General features: G+C 43.0%; 2 protein-coding genes across 2 annotated transcripts; both read right to left on the reverse strand.

The window, feature by feature from the left end:
• Window positions 1-814: 814 nt before the first annotated feature.
• Window positions 815-6,146, reverse strand: cdc45 (CDC45 cell division cycle 45 homolog; the record flags this gene model as incomplete). Its single annotated transcript, XM_080499976.1, has 17 exons — window positions 815-879; window positions 1,390-1,466; window positions 1,672-1,790; window positions 1,885-1,968; window positions 2,057-2,195; window positions 2,321-2,653; window positions 3,716-3,847; window positions 3,967-4,086; window positions 4,171-4,221; window positions 4,330-4,391; window positions 4,513-4,561; window positions 4,650-4,708; window positions 4,797-4,946; window positions 5,073-5,210; window positions 5,296-5,388; window positions 5,924-5,983; window positions 6,096-6,146. 17 exons carry the CDS (start codon window positions 6,144-6,146, stop codon window positions 815-817), a joined length of 1,782 nt encoding a protein of 593 aa, XP_080356102.1.
• Window positions 6,147-6,863: 717 nt separating this feature from the next.
• plpp5 (phospholipid phosphatase 5) lies at window positions 6,864-14,276 on the reverse strand. Its single transcript, XM_080500076.1, has 8 exons — window positions 14,166-14,276; window positions 12,705-12,843; window positions 12,501-12,609; window positions 12,041-12,131; window positions 11,825-11,888; window positions 11,614-11,738; window positions 11,182-11,352; window positions 6,864-10,657 (listed from the first exon to the last, which is right to left on the reverse strand). Exons 2-8 carry the CDS (start codon window positions 12,773-12,775, stop codon window positions 10,488-10,490), a joined length of 801 nt encoding a protein of 266 aa, XP_080356202.1. The 5' UTR covers window positions 12,776-12,843; window positions 14,166-14,276; the 3' UTR covers window positions 6,864-10,487.
• Between the last annotated feature and the right edge of the window lie 3,431 nt (window positions 14,277-17,707).

A 17,707-nucleotide genomic window follows, 5' to 3' on the forward strand; every position in this document is an offset into this window, starting at 1 on the left:
TACCTCGTTTCATAAATGCATGTTTTTTTGTTGGTACACGAATGAATAAAGTTGGTGATTGAGGTGATTAAATCTCCATATTGTCAATCTCCCGACAAAGTGTTGGTGTGATTATGAAGGTGTTTTTAGTGACAATACTCCAAAGAGAACCCGTGTTACAATAAGAGAACCACTGTTGAGGGAACCAACTTTAGACCCGTCTTGTTTTTATTCATTTTCCTGGGAGGGCCACACTAAAAAAAAATTTTTTTTAATTATTCAAGGCCCTCTCAGATATAGCATGTTTCTTGGACAGTGTATTCCGTTTACTCCCTGCACACCCACAAACGACCCCTTGTATACTAGAAATGACAACTGGAGGTGCAATTGTGTCCTTTTAAGAGTGTTGATAATCTTCAGGCAAATCAGATGCCTGCACTTGACTACAATTTTAAATGTGACTATGTCCATCTCCTGTTTCAGTCTGATCACTTCACCATCAGGAGAACGAAAAGGGCGGGACTTCAGTCAAAGCATTTAAGCAATTTTAAAAGATTTATTAATCAATGTTAAAATTCAATGCAACTGCTCACAACCATAAAGAAGAATAAAAAACGTAAAATCGAAACTTTAAACAATTATAAAGACACTGTACAGCATACATACACACACACACAAAAAAAAAACCCCCGATAAAACTCAAAAGAAACAGGGTCATAAGAATAAAACACGTTGGACACACGTAATTCCTTTCTGCTTCGTCACGTGAGGATACGAACAGCAGCAGAAATGTGAAGCCGCGTGAGCTCGACGTGGAAGCGGATGCTGAAGTTTCTCACGACAGGAGAGTGATGAGAGCATCCAGGAACTTACTTCTGTCCTCCGTCTTCAGCTCAATTACTGCAGAGATAAAGACAGGTGAGGAGGGAAATGAGAATTCGTTCATCCTCCGGACACATGTTTAGTGACGCTATGAGTCTACGAGTGGAATGAGAAGAAACACACAAAAGTTTTCTTAACCCAATAAAACGAGTGATGTGTTGAATACCAGTAAAATGATACAAGTAACGTTTAAATCAGGATTTTGGTGCAGCTGAAGAAGTTTGGTTGAACAAAAAGAATTGGAGGCCACACAAGTGGTGCAGTGCTCATACTTCACAGCAAAAACGTTTGATAGTTTGAATAATCTCCCTGTACATCGCTTTTCTCAGACGACTCCACTTTCAAATTATGCATTTGTGGCACTTGGTGCTTTTAAAATGCCTGTAGATTTGAATTGAATGTGCAGCTGTCTTGTGTGTTTGTTCGGTGCCCCCTGACCAGTGACATGGATAGAAGATGGATGGACAAAAAAAAACCAAGTCAAGGTTGCCACCTAGTGTCAGAGCAGAGGAAGAGAAATTCACTCACTGGACGTGTCGAAGTGGTCATGCAGGGTTCTGGAGCTGGTCGTCTCTGCCGCTTTCTCAAAAGCCCGACCAAAGAAGCTGAAAGCACACGGGAAGACTTTTGACTTTGATAATAAATGTATAAATAATGTTCAGTCGTGAAGTATTGACGATTCTTATCCAACAGGATCACAATAAAAGACAAAGTCTTTATGATTTATTTACAGAGTTGACAAAGGTTTCTTGGATCAGCTTCATTTACTTTGTTTGCCACAGTTTTCCTGTTGAAAAAGTGAGATCTTACTTCTTCTTGTCGGACGTGTCGGACTCCGGTGGGATTCCCACAACAATGACGGTTCCCTTCTCCACGTCCTTGGGAGCCGCCATGATGAGCGGAAGCAGTTTGCAGCGTTTATTTCTCGTCTAAACAGCGAAGACAACGAGAGGCAAAGCGAACCGTGAACAGTGGGATTTCGGTCTGATCCTGAATCAGTTCGAGTCGCCGGCGGGCACTCACAGAGTGAACAAAAGCCTTGAGGAGGTACTTGGAGAGCAGAGTCAGAGCCATGGGCTTCGAGAAGAGCTTCACATCTGGTGTTCCCTTGAAAGAGGAGCAGAGGAGTCATCTCAGCTGCCAAAAACTAGAAACACACACACACACACGGATCAGGACTCCACACACTCATTACCTCCATGAGGTAGCAGTAGAGGAAGGGCCCCTGGGACAAGATGAGGTTGGTGCAGATGCAGCTGGCGACAGTCTGCTGGATGGCCATCAGCTTCTTCTTCGCAAGGTCGATCCCCGAATGCAGGCGAGGGAGGTTACTCCTGCGTGGGAAAAGAAACCAGGCAGACCTTTTCACGTCTCTTTAAAGAACAAGGTCAGTCCAAACCCTTCATATTTCACAAGCAAAGCGCAAACGAGATTCCATCCGACCGAAAGGAAAACACACCTGGAGAGAGAATCCAGAGCCTTGATGAAGTTGTCGCCGTCACTCTCGTCCTTGTCGGTGCTCTCCAGCAGGGCGACGGTGGCGTGAACCATGTCACTGGCCAGGAAACGGTTTTTGAAGCCGAAGTGAACTCCGAACGTCTGGACACGGACGTCGTTCATGCTGGTGGCGAGAAGACAGGCCGTCACGCACTGAGAGTTCTCAGCACGCCACTTTGAAAGTGCGCCTTCATACCCGTATTTATTGGAGGACTCCTCTATGACGTCCCTCAGGTTCTCCTTGATCGACATGTCCATGGAATTGAACTTCTGTCGCACTTGTTTGAGGGGAAGACTGTTGATGTCACAAAACACAAGTCAGAAAAAAAAAAATACATGTAATATTTTTTTCCTTAGACATCTTGCAGTGAGTTACTGGAGGTAGGATGTGTTGGATTACACACTAGTTTTACCTACTTTGCTGTGGTAGAGTAATGCGAGGTGTATTTGAGGATTCCTGCTTTGAATACTTTTTCTTTTTCTTTTCTTTTTTTAAAACAGGAGGAGCACAAACTGTAGTGAATATCAAAAACTCCCCCAAAAAAAGAATGGCAGCAGGTGGTTGACAGGGGGAAACGTCACAAACAGTGAAATCACAGAAAAACTAATAAGAACTGTGTTCCCAAAACGAAGTGACTCAGTACAAAGCAGACATGGTCAAATTGTGGCTCGTTCACGTAATCATTTTGTGCTGCGAGACAATTTTCGACAGTCAATAAGTCACGGGTATAATAATTAGTCATTTTCAATAAATGAGCAGCAATAATTTTGCTACTGGTAGAAGTGCTCACCTTCAGTCCAGATTATCCAGTAGCACATAAGAACTACAAGAACATAATTCATAGTACAGAGGATGAAAAATTCACCCAGTGATAATGGAAACCTTAAAGCCTGAAATCTAACACAACCACAGTTGTACGGAGAAATACGCAACACTACAAAAATCACTGATCTGATCTGAAAAACGATATTTATACTCTTTATTTAATAATTATGGTGAGCGCCAATTGTAATTGTGACGTTATATAGATCTTTTTTTTAATGCTTTTCATTATTACAGCAGCCTGAAGTCACGTGACTCACAGACTCATAAACCATTGGGAGCATTTTATGCCTTCATTGTCGAAGGACATTTCCACAAATGGACATGGCAGGACGAGGATGGACCTTTGATTGCAGGACCAAACGTCCTACCAGCTGGTGCCACAGTGACCACGGGGTCACATCCAAGGCAGATGTTTCTATTTGCACAAATAACTAAGAAAAAAAAAAATCCTCTACTTAATAAATTAAGTAACATTGCGGCTCAACTCCAGACTGCGAAAACACAAATGGGCCGAGGTGGACAGAAACATACCCCATGTCAGCCAAGAACTCCTGGAGTTTTTTTTGTCCATTTAAGGTCCAAAGCTTGAAGTTGCAGGACGTGTAGCAGGAATTGCAGATGCTCTCATACAGAGACCAGTGCTGGTAGAGCGTCAGACGCAGGCTGGGGCAGAAGGTTAAAGAAAAAAAGAAAAAAAAGAAGAAGAGACTTTTGTCCATGATGAGACAAACCTGAGATGTAAAGATCCACTGTTGCGAACAATGCACATGGATTAAGGATACTCGTATTCGAAGGAGATTCTCATGCAGTCGATGGAGAGACTGTTCTCCTCGTCCTCGTTTCGGTGATTGTGGCGGGAAACGTGCCGCTGCATCGTTGCAACGTCCGTTACATACTTCATACTGGAAAAAGGTTCACGGAGCAGACGAGGTTAATTGGAATGCTCTCGAACGAAGGCGAAGAAAAACATGCGAGACTTTTCTTACTGTGTGATTCGATCGTGAACCCACTGGTCCGTCAGCCCGATGATGGCCCACCTGCAACAAAAACCACACGCTCCCTCTTACAGCCTGCACTCAGATGCTGTGGACTTTAGTTGTGCTTATGTCACGCAAATAGAAAAAAAAGGCGCTCCTATATCTCACCAGAGCATGTCCTTTGTGTCTTTGGTCAAAACCCATGCAAGCTCAAAAAACATCATCGAGGCCTGGCGGAGGAAACAATGTGAAAACACTTTAATGGAGCTGAAGTGAACGTGAAGCCGCACGCCGCGAAAATGTGAACCCTTATGCTATTTTGAGGTTTCAGGAAAATGTCTTAAAACTCACAGACGTCCCATGGTACTCATACTGCTCGTAGTCAAACAGGATTTCCCTCCTGTGAAAACAAAAACAGAAATATCAGCACACGTTTAGCCGTTTTTACTTTATAGTGAAAAAAACAACAACAAACTTTCACACTTTACCTGTGCGCCTCCCACTCCCTCCTGGCTCGCTGCCTTTCGATCCTCCTCTCCACGGCCCCCTGGCACAACACAAACACACAAACAGAAGCGTTTCCCTCCAGTCCACTCGGCTGGCTCGTGTGCCCCCCCCCCCCAACAATTAAATACCTCATCAAACCTCCTCCGTTTACCCGAGGGCTCCGAGCCTTCATCACTCTCATTTCCAGAGTCGGCTCCTTCCTCCTCGTCTTCGTCCCGAAAAATGTCGTCATAGGTAGGCACGCCGAGGTCATCGTCCTGCTTGATGAGCAGTTTAATCTGTGGGGGGGGGGGGTAAATAACAGGTGTCAACAGAGTCCTTAAACATTATTCTGTGTCATCACTAAGAGTGTTTTCTCCTAGCAACACTCTACAGTTTGAACTGAAAGGATCACGTCAGGTCACCTGAGCTTCGTTGTAGACGTTGACCACATCCACAGGCCGGTGGGTGTCACAGATGAAGAAGACGGAGTCATCGTCTGGCTGAAGCATCTCCAGGAGGTCAACATTTGCCCCGCAGTTGATGAGGACGAAGTACTGAAACTACAACCAGACACAAACCAAAACTTTAAGCATTTCACCATCACCTCCTCCTCCTCCTCATTGTTGAGTTGGTTTTAAAATGTACCTGCTCCTTATGCTCGAAAAAGGCCGTGCCCAGGTCCTGCCAGCCGGTGACCGGCACCAGTGTGTACTGGATCTGGTCGCAGTGAAACAGTGCCTGGTGAAGAAAACAACACAAATTAAATAAATATTGTTCAATACAATCATTCTTCTTCAAACGAAACTGACCCTTCATTCCCTTTGATTACAGAAGGCAAAGTGACCATGATAAGAGAAAGGTTAATTCAAATACAGCAAGTGATGTTAGAAAAATGTGATAATACAGTATTGTTGCTGAGCAGCCTCGATTGGCATTTCTAATTAAATTATCAGTCTATTTTCTGATGGGAATCCATCTCTCAAATTACACAACTCTAAATCCAGCTTATGGGTGCCAGGAGCTGGATCCAGTTTTCCACGTTGTACAAAAAAAACACACAAAAAAAACCGGGATAAATCCAGGTCGCCACAGGATTAGGAGGGCACACACGTATATACACACTCACACCTCCTGATAATTTAGAGAAATCAAATCACCTAATACAAGTGAAGTCTATGGGACTGTGGGTTAAGAATTGGAGGACCTGGAGTGGAGTGGAGTGTGTGTGTTGTGTGTGTGTGTGTGTGTGGAAACTGCGAGCCTGGGATCTTACCTGCAGAATCTTACAGGCACACAGGGCATCGATATCCGACGCCACCAGGAGTGCAACTCTCTGAAAAACAAAGCGAGAACACCTCAGACCGCAGGCTTCACGTTTCACCGGTCGGCTCGGTCAACGTCGCTCGCCTCAACCCGCTCCTTCTCTCAGCGCCCCAAAAACTCACCTGGTTTCCGACAACTTCATAAAATTCCTTTCGTATGTCTGTGACGAACATTTCCGGGTCGTTTCGAAAAACGCTTACGATAAAGAGGGGAAAAACGACGCGAGAGAGGAGTGAAAAGCAGGTTCCTCTGTTTTCATGTCAGACTCGCCGCCGAGCTTGTTCCTGTTTGGAAATGTGGCGCCAAATCCACGCGTCACTTCAACCCAATCACAGAAGAGGAGCGGTGTGACGTCACGCAGTTTGGGCCGCGCCCACTCTATTGACAAAACAAAGCAGCCACTGAAAGCGGTGTGCCATTTTGATGCAAATAAACGATTTCACATGATCCTCAGTCTATTAAATCAAATTGCTTTATCGGTTTTTTAGTCACATTTTTGAGCAAATCATTCGTCTATAACCATTCTGCCGTCTCGCTATAACTGAGTTGTTACGCATACTTTATGATCGTGTCATCATCTTCAACTCACTTTTAATTTGACAAAAGACACGACCTTATCATAGCACCCGCATCTTCCACGCAGAAACAAAGTCTATATTATCATATTTTATTGTACATAGTTCACATTGGTCATTTTTTTTTTAATATTACAAATGTGTTCCCTGATGCAAACAGTTTTAAGATGAACAAATTCAAAAAGACCAAAATCATACTGACAACAAAATGTGCACATGAAAATGTGTGTATGGCCTGTTAAGTTTGAATGTAAATGTGTTATTAATGCAAGGCAGTTAAATATTTTGAGTAAAAAACTTTCAGTCAAATGTGTTAAACGTCAACATGGACATCTGCTGAGGAGGAGGATGCATGCATCTCAAGACTTGAAAGGTTATTACCTTGTTTTATTGTTCAAGTATTTTGTCTACAAGAGGATCAAATTTCTGCTTACCAAACTTTGTGAAAATGATCAACTTACATGAAATGTACTTTTTCGTAAATGAATGCACTCAATGTACTTGAAAAATCCGGTCAAGAACATCACTTACAATCATCGCAGATTTTAAACAGATCAATTTTCACCAGTCAGCCATGACACCGAGACCGCCTGTCATACAATGTGTATTCCTCTATTGAATAAATTAAATGAGACTCGACCCCTCATCATTTGTTTAATTTTTATCCTTCCTTGGATCACTTGTGATCGGTACTGACCACCGCAGACAGGAAACAACTTCAAGAGCTGCAGTTTCGAAGATGCTCTGACCCAGTCATTTCGCCGCTATAATTCAGATCCTGACACACACACCCATGTTCTAAGACGCAATCTTTGAGGACAAAATGTTCACCTGTAAGTGGTCATATTGTTGTGGATGATTGGTATATATGTACATATTAATTTTAAGCCATATTGTTACAGATCAGTGTTTTCAATTGGCTTCAGAAAGTGATGTGAATGTTGGATTCAACCTCGTTTTCTGTGTTTTAATGATAAACCACCAAATATCAACACACATCTTTAAACTGGGCTGTTGAGTGAAAAGAAGATATGCCAAACGGCATGTGTATTGTAGGATCATTTGAAAACATCACTTAAGAGTCACAAAAATAGTCATTGAAAGCGTTGCAATAGCAATCAGGAAGCTGCCCCAGCAGGAGCTGCTACAACATGAAACCACAAGCCAAGGCGAGTTATGAATGTGACATAAATAAATCAAACAAGCAAGTTTCAGTACAATATGCAATAATGACAGTAGAGCTGAAAGAGAAACAAAATCCATGATTCAGTACCGATGTACAAGGAATAATTACATCCAATGGGAAAAAACGAGGAAAACATGCAAACATTTCATCAAAAATGCAAGAGTGGAAATAGTTTATATTTCTCCCTGAAAGCTCCCCCCATGTGCCTACAAATGATTCTCATTATCGTGATATCTATTAATTCACATATTCAAAATTCAAGTAGACTCGTACATGTCCCCAAATTGAAGTACACATTTACTTCCTGTACACTCTGTAGATAAGCTCAGTTATTGTTTTTAATAAAGGTGTCAAGGTACTTTTTTTTTTGTCTTCACTCTATCTCACACTTCAAGTTTTAATATGTACATGGAAACATGTCCCATTGAGTCAATCAACAATTACAATGAAACAAAGTACATTTTCTTTCTGAGCTAAAAGAAAAAAAAAAAAGGCAACATGCCACATTTAAGTAATATGTAGTAACTTCATGAGTGAATTTTATACACTGCTAAAAAAAAACAAAAAAAACCTGTGACTTTGCAAACATGACAGAGCATACACTGTAACATGCAGTATATACTTCATTCACCAACCACATTATGTTTTAAACAAAAGGCACAAAACCATCTTCTTTTTTTTAAAATTCTCCATCATGTGGCGTTTGGTGTGAAAACTTTGAGCTCGACTCACAGCCACGAGCTGAAGTGCTTTTGTCCCCGCAGGACTTCAGAGACGTTTGGTCGTTTCTCACAGTTCCACCTGGAAAAACAGTAAATGTAACTTGTACATTTCAAGCCGTTTCCACTGCGAAACCAAATGTGCCGACATGATTCCAAGACGAAACGGACGGTGGGAGTGATCGCAAAGAAGCAAAGCTCAACACACTGACGCAACTCAAGTGGGACCGTTCGCAAGATTAAATTAAGACGATTAAAAAAAAACAAATCCACCAAATTTTACATACCAGAGCAACTATTAACAGGATAGAAAAGCCAGCCAGCAGGAGCGCCGGGGGCCTAGCACCATCACCAGGAGAGGTTTACAGTTCATCCGAAAGCTCAACTTTCACCATCAACCCGAAAACCAACCGGTGCCGCCGCACCTCTCCACCTCCGGTGAGCGTTCAGACTGAAGACGGGGCAGAGCACGAGTCAGCGCTTCAGTCCGTGTGCAGCCACCAAATAAAAACAGACCTACGGGAAGCCTGAGACCTTGTGATGACAGGTGACGTGTATCTTAGGGTTTGTTTACAGTCGTATTAACATTTGAGACGATGCGATCGGACGCGTCGTCCAGTTCCAGCGGAGATGAGAGTGATCATTGTGCACAGCGAGAAGCGAAGAGTGGCTCTGCTACATTGTTACACGAGGAGGATCGGGCGTGGTAACAACTTTTTTGTTGCGAAGACATTCTAAATATACTTTGGGAAGACGCAAAATGTTTAAAGAGGCAGCCGGAGAACAAATATGAACAAGTAAATGAAAAAAAGTCTGCTTTGGGCTAAAATGTTTTCCTGCACCGAATAGGTTCTCCTTTTATAGTAATCCACAACTGAAATTAATCCACTGAGGCCAAATTGACATTGAAGAATATTTTCAGCAGGACAAAATATTGAGGCATTAACACGTCGTTGGCTGTCAAGTGTCAATGTTAACAGTCAGAAAGAGTTCGAATAATTCCACCTTTTTGATTTAGGCCTCATCTAATGGCCGTTGCTACAACTGGAGTGAATCACTTTATGACAGCACGACGGCAGTTTGTCACTTCAAAGACACGGCGTCTCCGTATTTATCCATTACATTTGATATTTTAAAACACTACGAGGTTGCTGTCCTTCGTTCAATCGGAATATCTCTGCAATTTCTCCGAACATTTTCTCGATAAGATTCCACGCCTTTCAGACGCCCACTCAGAAATTTCGATCTCACAAAATCCCACACGCCGTGACGAAAAGACTCCACGCGCAAACAAAAGTACCACCTGAATATTGAAGACTTGACACGGTGAGTTGTGAAATCTGAAAGATGTGCTTGTGCTATTTCAGTCCATAAATGCGGAGGACATAAAGCTCCAGGTGTCCATCCAGACAGCTCAAGGCCCTAAGGAAGTAGCCAAAATCACTTCCACATTACCGGCGCTTGATCTCAATGATCATGTCGTTTGTTTTTTTGACGGTAGGTCGAGAATGGAGGCCCGTGCACAGAAATCAGAAAGTGCTTTGCCTTTAGGGGGTCGACCGTGTTTTGGAAAAAGTGATGCGAGTTTACGGAACGACCACAAAACATTGACTGCACATGAAGAAACTGCTTGGCTAAAAGCTGAGCCGGCGGACAGTGGACCGTTGGCGTGTGGTGGACAGGCACGACACAAGAGCGTGTGTCAGGGAGGAACGTCGAAAAAGTCATACATCCAGTATGAAGTGACATCTTTTGAGGTGTGGGGATGCGCGTCAGTTCGTGCGGTACAGACGTCCTACTTTGTTGGACCGGTGATGCAGATATCAGGAGTTTGTGAATCCATCGAGAGTTCAGTTTAGAAAGCAGTCTCCGTACTACTAAATCGCAAATCCCCGCAATAGAGTTACATGGGCCGATGATAAACAAATAAATATTGACGTGCTGGCGAGCGTGTGGCCTGAATCGGTCGCTTTGCGGCCTTCAGACGGCGTGAAGGACACCAGGGGCGGGCGGCGGCGCGCCAGTCGAGCCGCTCTACAGCGGCAGGATGTAGTTGGAGTTGGCCAGCTTGCGCTCCTGTGCAGCGGGAACGCTCTCTCTGTGACGCAGGGGTTTGTGGGAGTCTGGGTCCTGAAGTGGAGGATAGTGCTGTCGGTAGCAGAGCCAGGCGAAGGAGAGACCCAGCAGAGAACCCACCAACACATCTGCATGGGGGAGAGGAACCGTAAAAACACACACACACACACACACACACACAAAAAAAAAAATCAAATTGAGGCTTAATATGTGAGATACAACTAAACTAATACTAAGAATACCTTTATATTCTTATTTAACAAAATAAGGACGATCTCAATTTTTTTAATAAAGGTCTCTTGGGTCTGTTTATCTCTTAGGTTATAAGGAGGGGTATTCTACAGCAGCAGCTTCTTCAGGTAAGTCGAGACATTTCCATGGAAACGCTGACGCGTGAGAAGAAATGACCTTACAGCCCATTCGTGCTGAGAGATGGAGAAAGTGGAGCGACTGAAGAATTGGGTATGATTGTGGCCATTTTAACCCCTGAGTGTTAGCGCGGGTTCACTAATCTTGAAGTTCTAATAACGCGTCACTGTCCTGGAACCATTTGATCTCATGCTGTCTGTGCAGTTCACTTGAAACAAGTTTCCTTGATCGGTCACACCAGCGACTCTGTACGTCGTGCACTTTACGGCGTTTCCGCGCTGACCTTGCCAGTGGTGTTTATAGTCGCAGGTTCTGGAGAGCGCGATGACGGTCGCCGTGAGTAAAGGCGCAAGGAAGGCGCACAGCCGCCACGCTCTGCCTTGGCCTGCTGCGCTGAAGCACCGCAGCTTTCCTGCCAGGTACAGCGCCGTGAAGCCCAGACCTGCAAAGGCAACTGCAAAACAAAGGGGAGTCGGGGTCAGAGCGGTTATGAGAGGAATTGTAGAGCAGAGCCCGGGCTCAGAGGAACACGAGAATCTCTCTTGCCAATGTGGCAAAACCACAGTCTGAAAGCAGAAACACACTTGATATGAATCTATTTTAAGACGCAATGTCCTCCTCGCTTCACTTTGTCCAATAATCTGGTCTTTGTCGTTGCCCGCTGATGGAAAATGTCGCCTTCACAAGGGAGTAATTGACCGTAAGAGGCTCTTACAGGACGAGTGTCCGCTGGGAAAGCTCTTTCGGCCCTCGATGACGGCGTCCGGGTCGCCGCTGCAGCGCATCTCCAGGTTCATCTGACCGTCCGGGAAGCAGCGGTAGAAGAAGTCCGGTCGGGGCCTGAGAAGAGGCGGTGGAGACGTGAGTTTCAGACTTTCGCCCCCGACATTGACGGCCGGCCGCGCTACGAGGCGCACGCCATTTACCTGCCGACAACAAGCTTGATGACGTTGGTGAAAACCCCGTTGAGCACCAGAGTCAGAGTGGAAGCTGAGAGACAAGAGCGGCACGGGAACAGTTATTGATTTAAAAATGAAAAGACACATCGGCGCGTGTGTGTGTGTGTGTGTGTGTGTGTGTGTGTGTGTGTGTGTGTGTGTGTGTGTGTGTGTGTGTGTGTGTGTGTGTGTGTGTTTTCTTACCTAGTGAGGCTTCTTTCAGGTCCCCACGCTCCGACTTGTTCAGGAAGGTGAAAGCCATGATTACAATCAGCGGGGTGAAAACCGCCACACTCTGGAGGACGTGGAGAGAACAGCAACACATCAGTCCCACTCGTGTGGCACAAGCAAGACCTAAAACTCCCGGACGTATGACCCACGGGGCGACAGAACAGAGGCGAGGACGCGCGAGTCTTGGCAGACACCCCCTTAAAAGGTGCATCCGTCTTCTTAATTATAGAACGATATCTCCTCAAGGTGGCGAGAACAACAACAGAAGTTATTTCTGACCAGGATATTTCACACTTCTGAAGAAACTCAGCGGGCGTTTTTGGTTCTCCCCTCTTCACACCGACCGTTACAGTTAACGTCGTCCGAAGACACGAAGAGAACCAAGGCACCTCAAACTTGTGAGACATGCTCAGACTCCCTGACAAATACGTACAAACATCAGAGAGGTGGACACGTGGTCTCTCTCCACACGATGGAACTTATAGAGCCACATCTCCTCCGGCTGGATCTCGCGGTAGAAAGGAGGAAGCTGCTCCGTCACGCTGCGAAGAGCCCAGGCGGTCAAGTCACCAAATGCAAAAAAGGTTTTCGATTTGCGTTTTAAGGCGTGAGCAAAGGGAGACATGGTGCAACTTACAGGAACACCACCAGCAGAGCCAGCCGGACGGAGACCTCCGAGAGGAAACCTCGCAGCAGCCTCTTCTTCATTTTGCTTCTCGGGAGTGGACGTCAGTCGACTGCACACATGGCCGCTCCGCCCTCTCTGTTAACGGGATCTGAAGACGATTCAGCACAGAGCAGAGTGCAAAATAAAAATCACTCTAAATGATGAAGAAATCTGTTGCTCAGTTATTAAAGAGTTAATGTGTAAATCGTAGTTTATTAAACATTTATGACTTTCTCTTTATGGAGTTAACTCGGACTGATAAAGCAGGCTGGTAGCTGATAAGTGCTCAGTACACGTGTCCGTCTTGATGTGAGTAATTCAGAAGCACTGGGTCTCTTTACAATAAATATGATTATTGGCGATGGGAAAGAACCAACGCAAAAAATAACCTCTTAGAACCTTAGATAGTCCAGATCCCATTGGAGAAAATGTACCATTATTTAACCACACAATGTTTGTCTTTCTTACTGACTTAACAACATTGAATTTGTATATTTAAATAACCGACAGCTACTGCATATATACATCTCGAGAATCCTGTAAATGTCTGCAAGAGTCTTTACTGTCAGTCAGCTGGCGCGAGTTCAATAAAAGATACTGAAAGTAGAAATGAGGCGTCACAAAATATGGAAATGTAACCAGCAGAAAAAATGGTTTTGCAGGGCGGGTTTGAAACCACCAACAAAGGGTCAGCGGCTAAAAATCGTGGAAGAGCTCTTCTTAATGGAAGAGTGAACAAACATACTGGGATGACAACAGAGGAGATGGACTGAAAAGGACAAGACTGGATTATAAACAATAGGAAATGTAAACAAAAAACAAAAAAAACATGCTAGTATAACATGAAGGCAGATCCCAAAATGCATTGGTTTGTTGGTTTTAGATTTGCATATGGAAAATGTGTTTTCACATAAAGATGTAAGTGGAAAACAAACAACCTAAACAAATTCACTTTTGTTTTTGTTCTGGGTCTGAGGATCTACGGTTAAAGAATAACTCTCCTATTGCTCTTGTCTTTGAGAGGATGTTAAAGGGTTAAAACCAGGCCTCTCTGCTACTTTTACTTATTTAGGGCTGCTGGAGACAAGAGAGGTGTGTATTTGTGTGTGACAAGCCCAGAGACAGGCCAACATGCTGAGAGATGCTGAGAGAGAGAGGGGGGGTAGAGAAAGAGAAAGAGAGGTAGAGGTAGAGGTAGAGGTAGAGGTAGAGGTAGAGGTAGAGAGAGAGAGAGAGAGAGAGAGAGAGAGAGAGAGAGAGAGAGAGAGAGAGAGAGAGAGAGAGAGAGAGAGAGAGAGAGAGAGAGAGAGAGAGAGAGAGAGAGAGAGAGAGAGAGAGAGAGAGGCAGCCTGCTAACAGGCTGAGCTAAGCTAACCAGCAACATCTGGCTCATTTCCGCCTCGTGACAGTCAGTTACTGTGAAACACTGACCTCAGACAGGCTGCGCCTTCAGCTCCTCATCCTTCAGCACGAGCCGGGCCGCCTCATCCTCATCTGTGCCGAAGGGAGAAGTCGTTCATATGAAGGAAATCAGGATGCATCCCACAGAGGAGGAGGAGGAGGAAGAGGAAGAGGAGGCGGAGGAGGGGTGCGTGAAGCTGCTGTCAACAACAGCGAACTTCCGGGATGAGACACAAAAAAAAAATCCCCAAAAATAATAATAATATGTACACTGAAATCAAAAAACAGGTTTGAACATATTAGAATAAAAAAAAAGAATTAATAAACCGATGTTGGACGGTAAATGGTAAATTGATTTTACATCTCGCGCTTTAAAACTCCAAAAGCACTTTACATCATTATTCACGTTCACCCATTCACACACACATTCTCCACATTGGGAGCAATTTTGAGGCTCAGTGTCTTGCTCAAGTACACCTGGACATGTGGAGAGGCAGAGATGGGAATCGAATCTGCAACCTTCTGATTGTCACATGGATGGATGGATGGATGGACTGAATAAATACATGGTTTGTTTTGGACACAGCTTACAACATTTAATATGCAAACACAAACAAAATACGATACACTTGAATGACAAAGAAAATACATTAGTTTAAGCCAGTGTTTATTTATGCATAAAAAAATTCTCCAAAAGTACCTAGAATGTCCTTAAATATCCTTTAATACTTGGTAGAATTCGTGATTAAGGAATGGATTAAGGAAATAAATGGAGGGTATAACTATCATTGATGATATCTCGACACTCATTTTGACAAACAGAATTAATTCTAAGATTTTTTAAAGCGATGAGTTTAAGCGTAAAACCGGAAGTGGAACAGTGTAACCTACCATGAATGTTGCGTGTTCAAATGAAGAAGAAGAGATTTTGTAGATAGTTTTACGCAACTTGACACGTGTATGCAGGTACTAAGCCACGTCACTAGGCAGAGGACAGTGTTCACAGACGAGGCCACCTGGAGAGAAGGAACCTGAGAAAGTGTCCTGTTTTCTTTTCTTTTCTTTTCTTTTCTTTTCTTCTGATGACACAATTAGTTATTGCAACTCTGATGCCATAGCGTGCATAAGATGAGGTGCATGCATTCTTCTGAACATGAAATAAAAATGAGCCTACTTTTTTTCAACTAAATGTAATTTTATGCTCTGGAAATAAATTAAACACCAGCCGATTAACCCTTTATTGGCCAGCTTTGTGTGTGTGTGTGTATGCAAATTGAAAGAATAAAGGAAATTATTTGTAATTATTATTCAATTGTGGTGATATTTTTGTATTATTTCTTACGATTATAAAAGCAACGTAGTGTTTGGGAACACTACGTTAGTTTCGCAAAACAGATAAGCTTATTGATTATGATGCATCTATCAATATCCATTCATAATTTAAATATAAACTATTAATGCAACACACTTTTAGGACAATATTAGACATTAATGCCTCAGCAATCTCTCTGCAGCACTAAAGCCAACTGAGCACTATTTTTCAAACACAAAATAGTACAAATGTGTTATTTCTTGTCAGTTTCACTCTGCAAAAATGATATTGATGATGCATCTCGATAATGATTTGAAAGCTTTGTATAGAAATAAGTCTACGGTTAAAACTCTGGATTCACATATTTTGCTGAGCGCCCTATAAGCTTTGATTCTCAAACTGTGATATTAAACCATTAGAACATTAAACTGATTTGAAAACATCTACTATTATTAAAATGTGTCTTTGATAACTGTCCATAACAGATTGGGTAAAGCCTCTCTTTGCAGATACACTTAGAGAAATTAACCTTTTCCTCATTTGGCCTGCATTGTAAAAAGATTGAGAACTGCGGCTATGAAAAGTTAAAGATGAGCCTCCATCCGCATCTGTGGCGTTTCCTTCAGAGAGTGAAAAAGACGCGTTTCACTGAGACAGAGTACAGCTTTATTAAAGTCAAACTTCAGGCATGTCTGAAACTCTTCAACTCAACTTTAGAATGAAAAAGGACAGAATCAATATTCTCAAATAAAAAGACAGTCATGTACAAAAAGAGTGTCGTCTCAACAGTCACACACATTTAGAAGCAGAATTGTACAGGCAAAAAGAGCACGCCACAGTAACATGAGTCTATGCAAGTTCAATGCAAACTATTTACAGGTTCTCAACAATATGTAGTATGCAGTAACACAAGTTGAACAGTAATTAACATGGTACTTTGTGTTCATCCACGTCTTATTTGAAGCAACACCAAGAGAGATAGATAGGACCCCAGTTGGAGTTACTGTAAGCAATTTTACTACGAGTAAAAAGAGTTGAGTGCTTATGGTGGTGATTTTCTTCTTCTTTTTTTTATTCCAACACTATTTGACAGCATGTCAACAAATAAGAATGACAGTTGGCAACATTGCACAAAAAGGAAAGGAAAAAAAAAAAAGACATCACAGTGAACTGAAACATACCCTTGACATACAAACGAAGGAGGGAGGGGCAGGTGGGGGGGGGGGGGGGGGGGTCCTGACTTTTAATGGGAATCCTCCCCTGGCATAAGTAAGGGTCACTTGAATGAGAACAAACATGCTGCTTCTTCAAAAAATAAACACTAACGTGGGCAACAACAGACAATTAAGCATACACATCAGGTAGTTTTTGTAATAACTGAACGCAGGGACGCCAAAGTGGGGTAATACTGCCGCTGTAACAGCTGGGGGGGGGGGGGGGGCAAAACAAAGTGGCACAAAGACATGGTGGTGACCGTTTCGATCCGCAGGTGCAAAGTAAAATAAAGGCTGTTCGGTTTTTACAGAATCTCTGTGCAATATGGATAAAATATTTTTTTTTCTAAAAAAAACCCAAACCAAAACAACTAAACAATTGTGAAACACAATACATGGCAATTAAGTTGTTGGAAGCATGCATTTTCAGAGAAGAAAAGCTTTCAGACCATAATAAGTCAGGCAAATTCAATGAAGCAACAAATGTGGGAGTGGGGGGGGGGATTGAATAAAAATAATTTTTTTTTTTTTTTACTAAATTGAAGTTTATATTAGCGGACAGGAGTGTGAACTTAAAAGTGCCTAAATAACACATTCACCTAATAATGAATGATGAAGTGCTGAAATGCATAAAGACATCAGCATGTTTAGTCTATTTTCTCGCAGCAATCGACAATAACAAAACTCTTCAGTCATTATAAATTATTCAAAGCAGAGGAGCAGCTGAAAATCGTATCGAAATGTTGAAAGCATCAGACGTTTCCAATAGTGAAGCAGCTCAATCATAATAATGTTCCCGATTACCCTCACGGACAGAAATCATACTTTAAGTTAAAAAATGCTCATAGAGATTTCATTTGCTTTGAAACACATTTAAACCAAGTTTCTTTTCTGAACTCGCCGTCCTCCCCCGTGGTCACGTCTTCCTCGACCTGTGGCGTCATTTTCGACAACTAGGAAAACAATTCTATGAAGGCAGAAAACAAACAGTAGTTGTAACCAGGGAGGAAAACGCAAGCAAACATCTGAAGAGTGATGACAATAAA

The sequence above is a fragment of the Blennius ocellaris genome, assembly GCF_963422515.1.
Source record: "Blennius ocellaris genome assembly, chromosome: 7".
In the NCBI taxonomy this organism is placed as follows: domain Eukaryota; kingdom Metazoa; phylum Chordata; class Actinopteri; order Blenniiformes; family Blenniidae; genus Blennius; species Blennius ocellaris.

What these genes read in the sequence shown, in the direction of transcription:
- plpp5 (XM_080500076.1), bottom strand. Translation starts at nt 12,775, where the DNA reads ATGAAGAAGAGGCTGCTGCGAGGTTTCCTCTCGGAGGTCTCCGTCCGG. An exon ending in GCTCTGCTGGTGGTGTTCCT is followed by an intron (nt 12,610 to 12,704) that starts GTAAGTTGCACC and finishes GGCTCTTCGCAG; the next exon opens with CGTGACGGAGCAGCTTCCTC. An exon ending in CTATAAACACCACTGGCAAG is followed by an intron (nt 10,658 to 11,181) that starts GTCAGCGCGGAA and finishes TCCCCCATGCAG; the next exon opens with ATGTGTTGGTGGGTTCTCTG.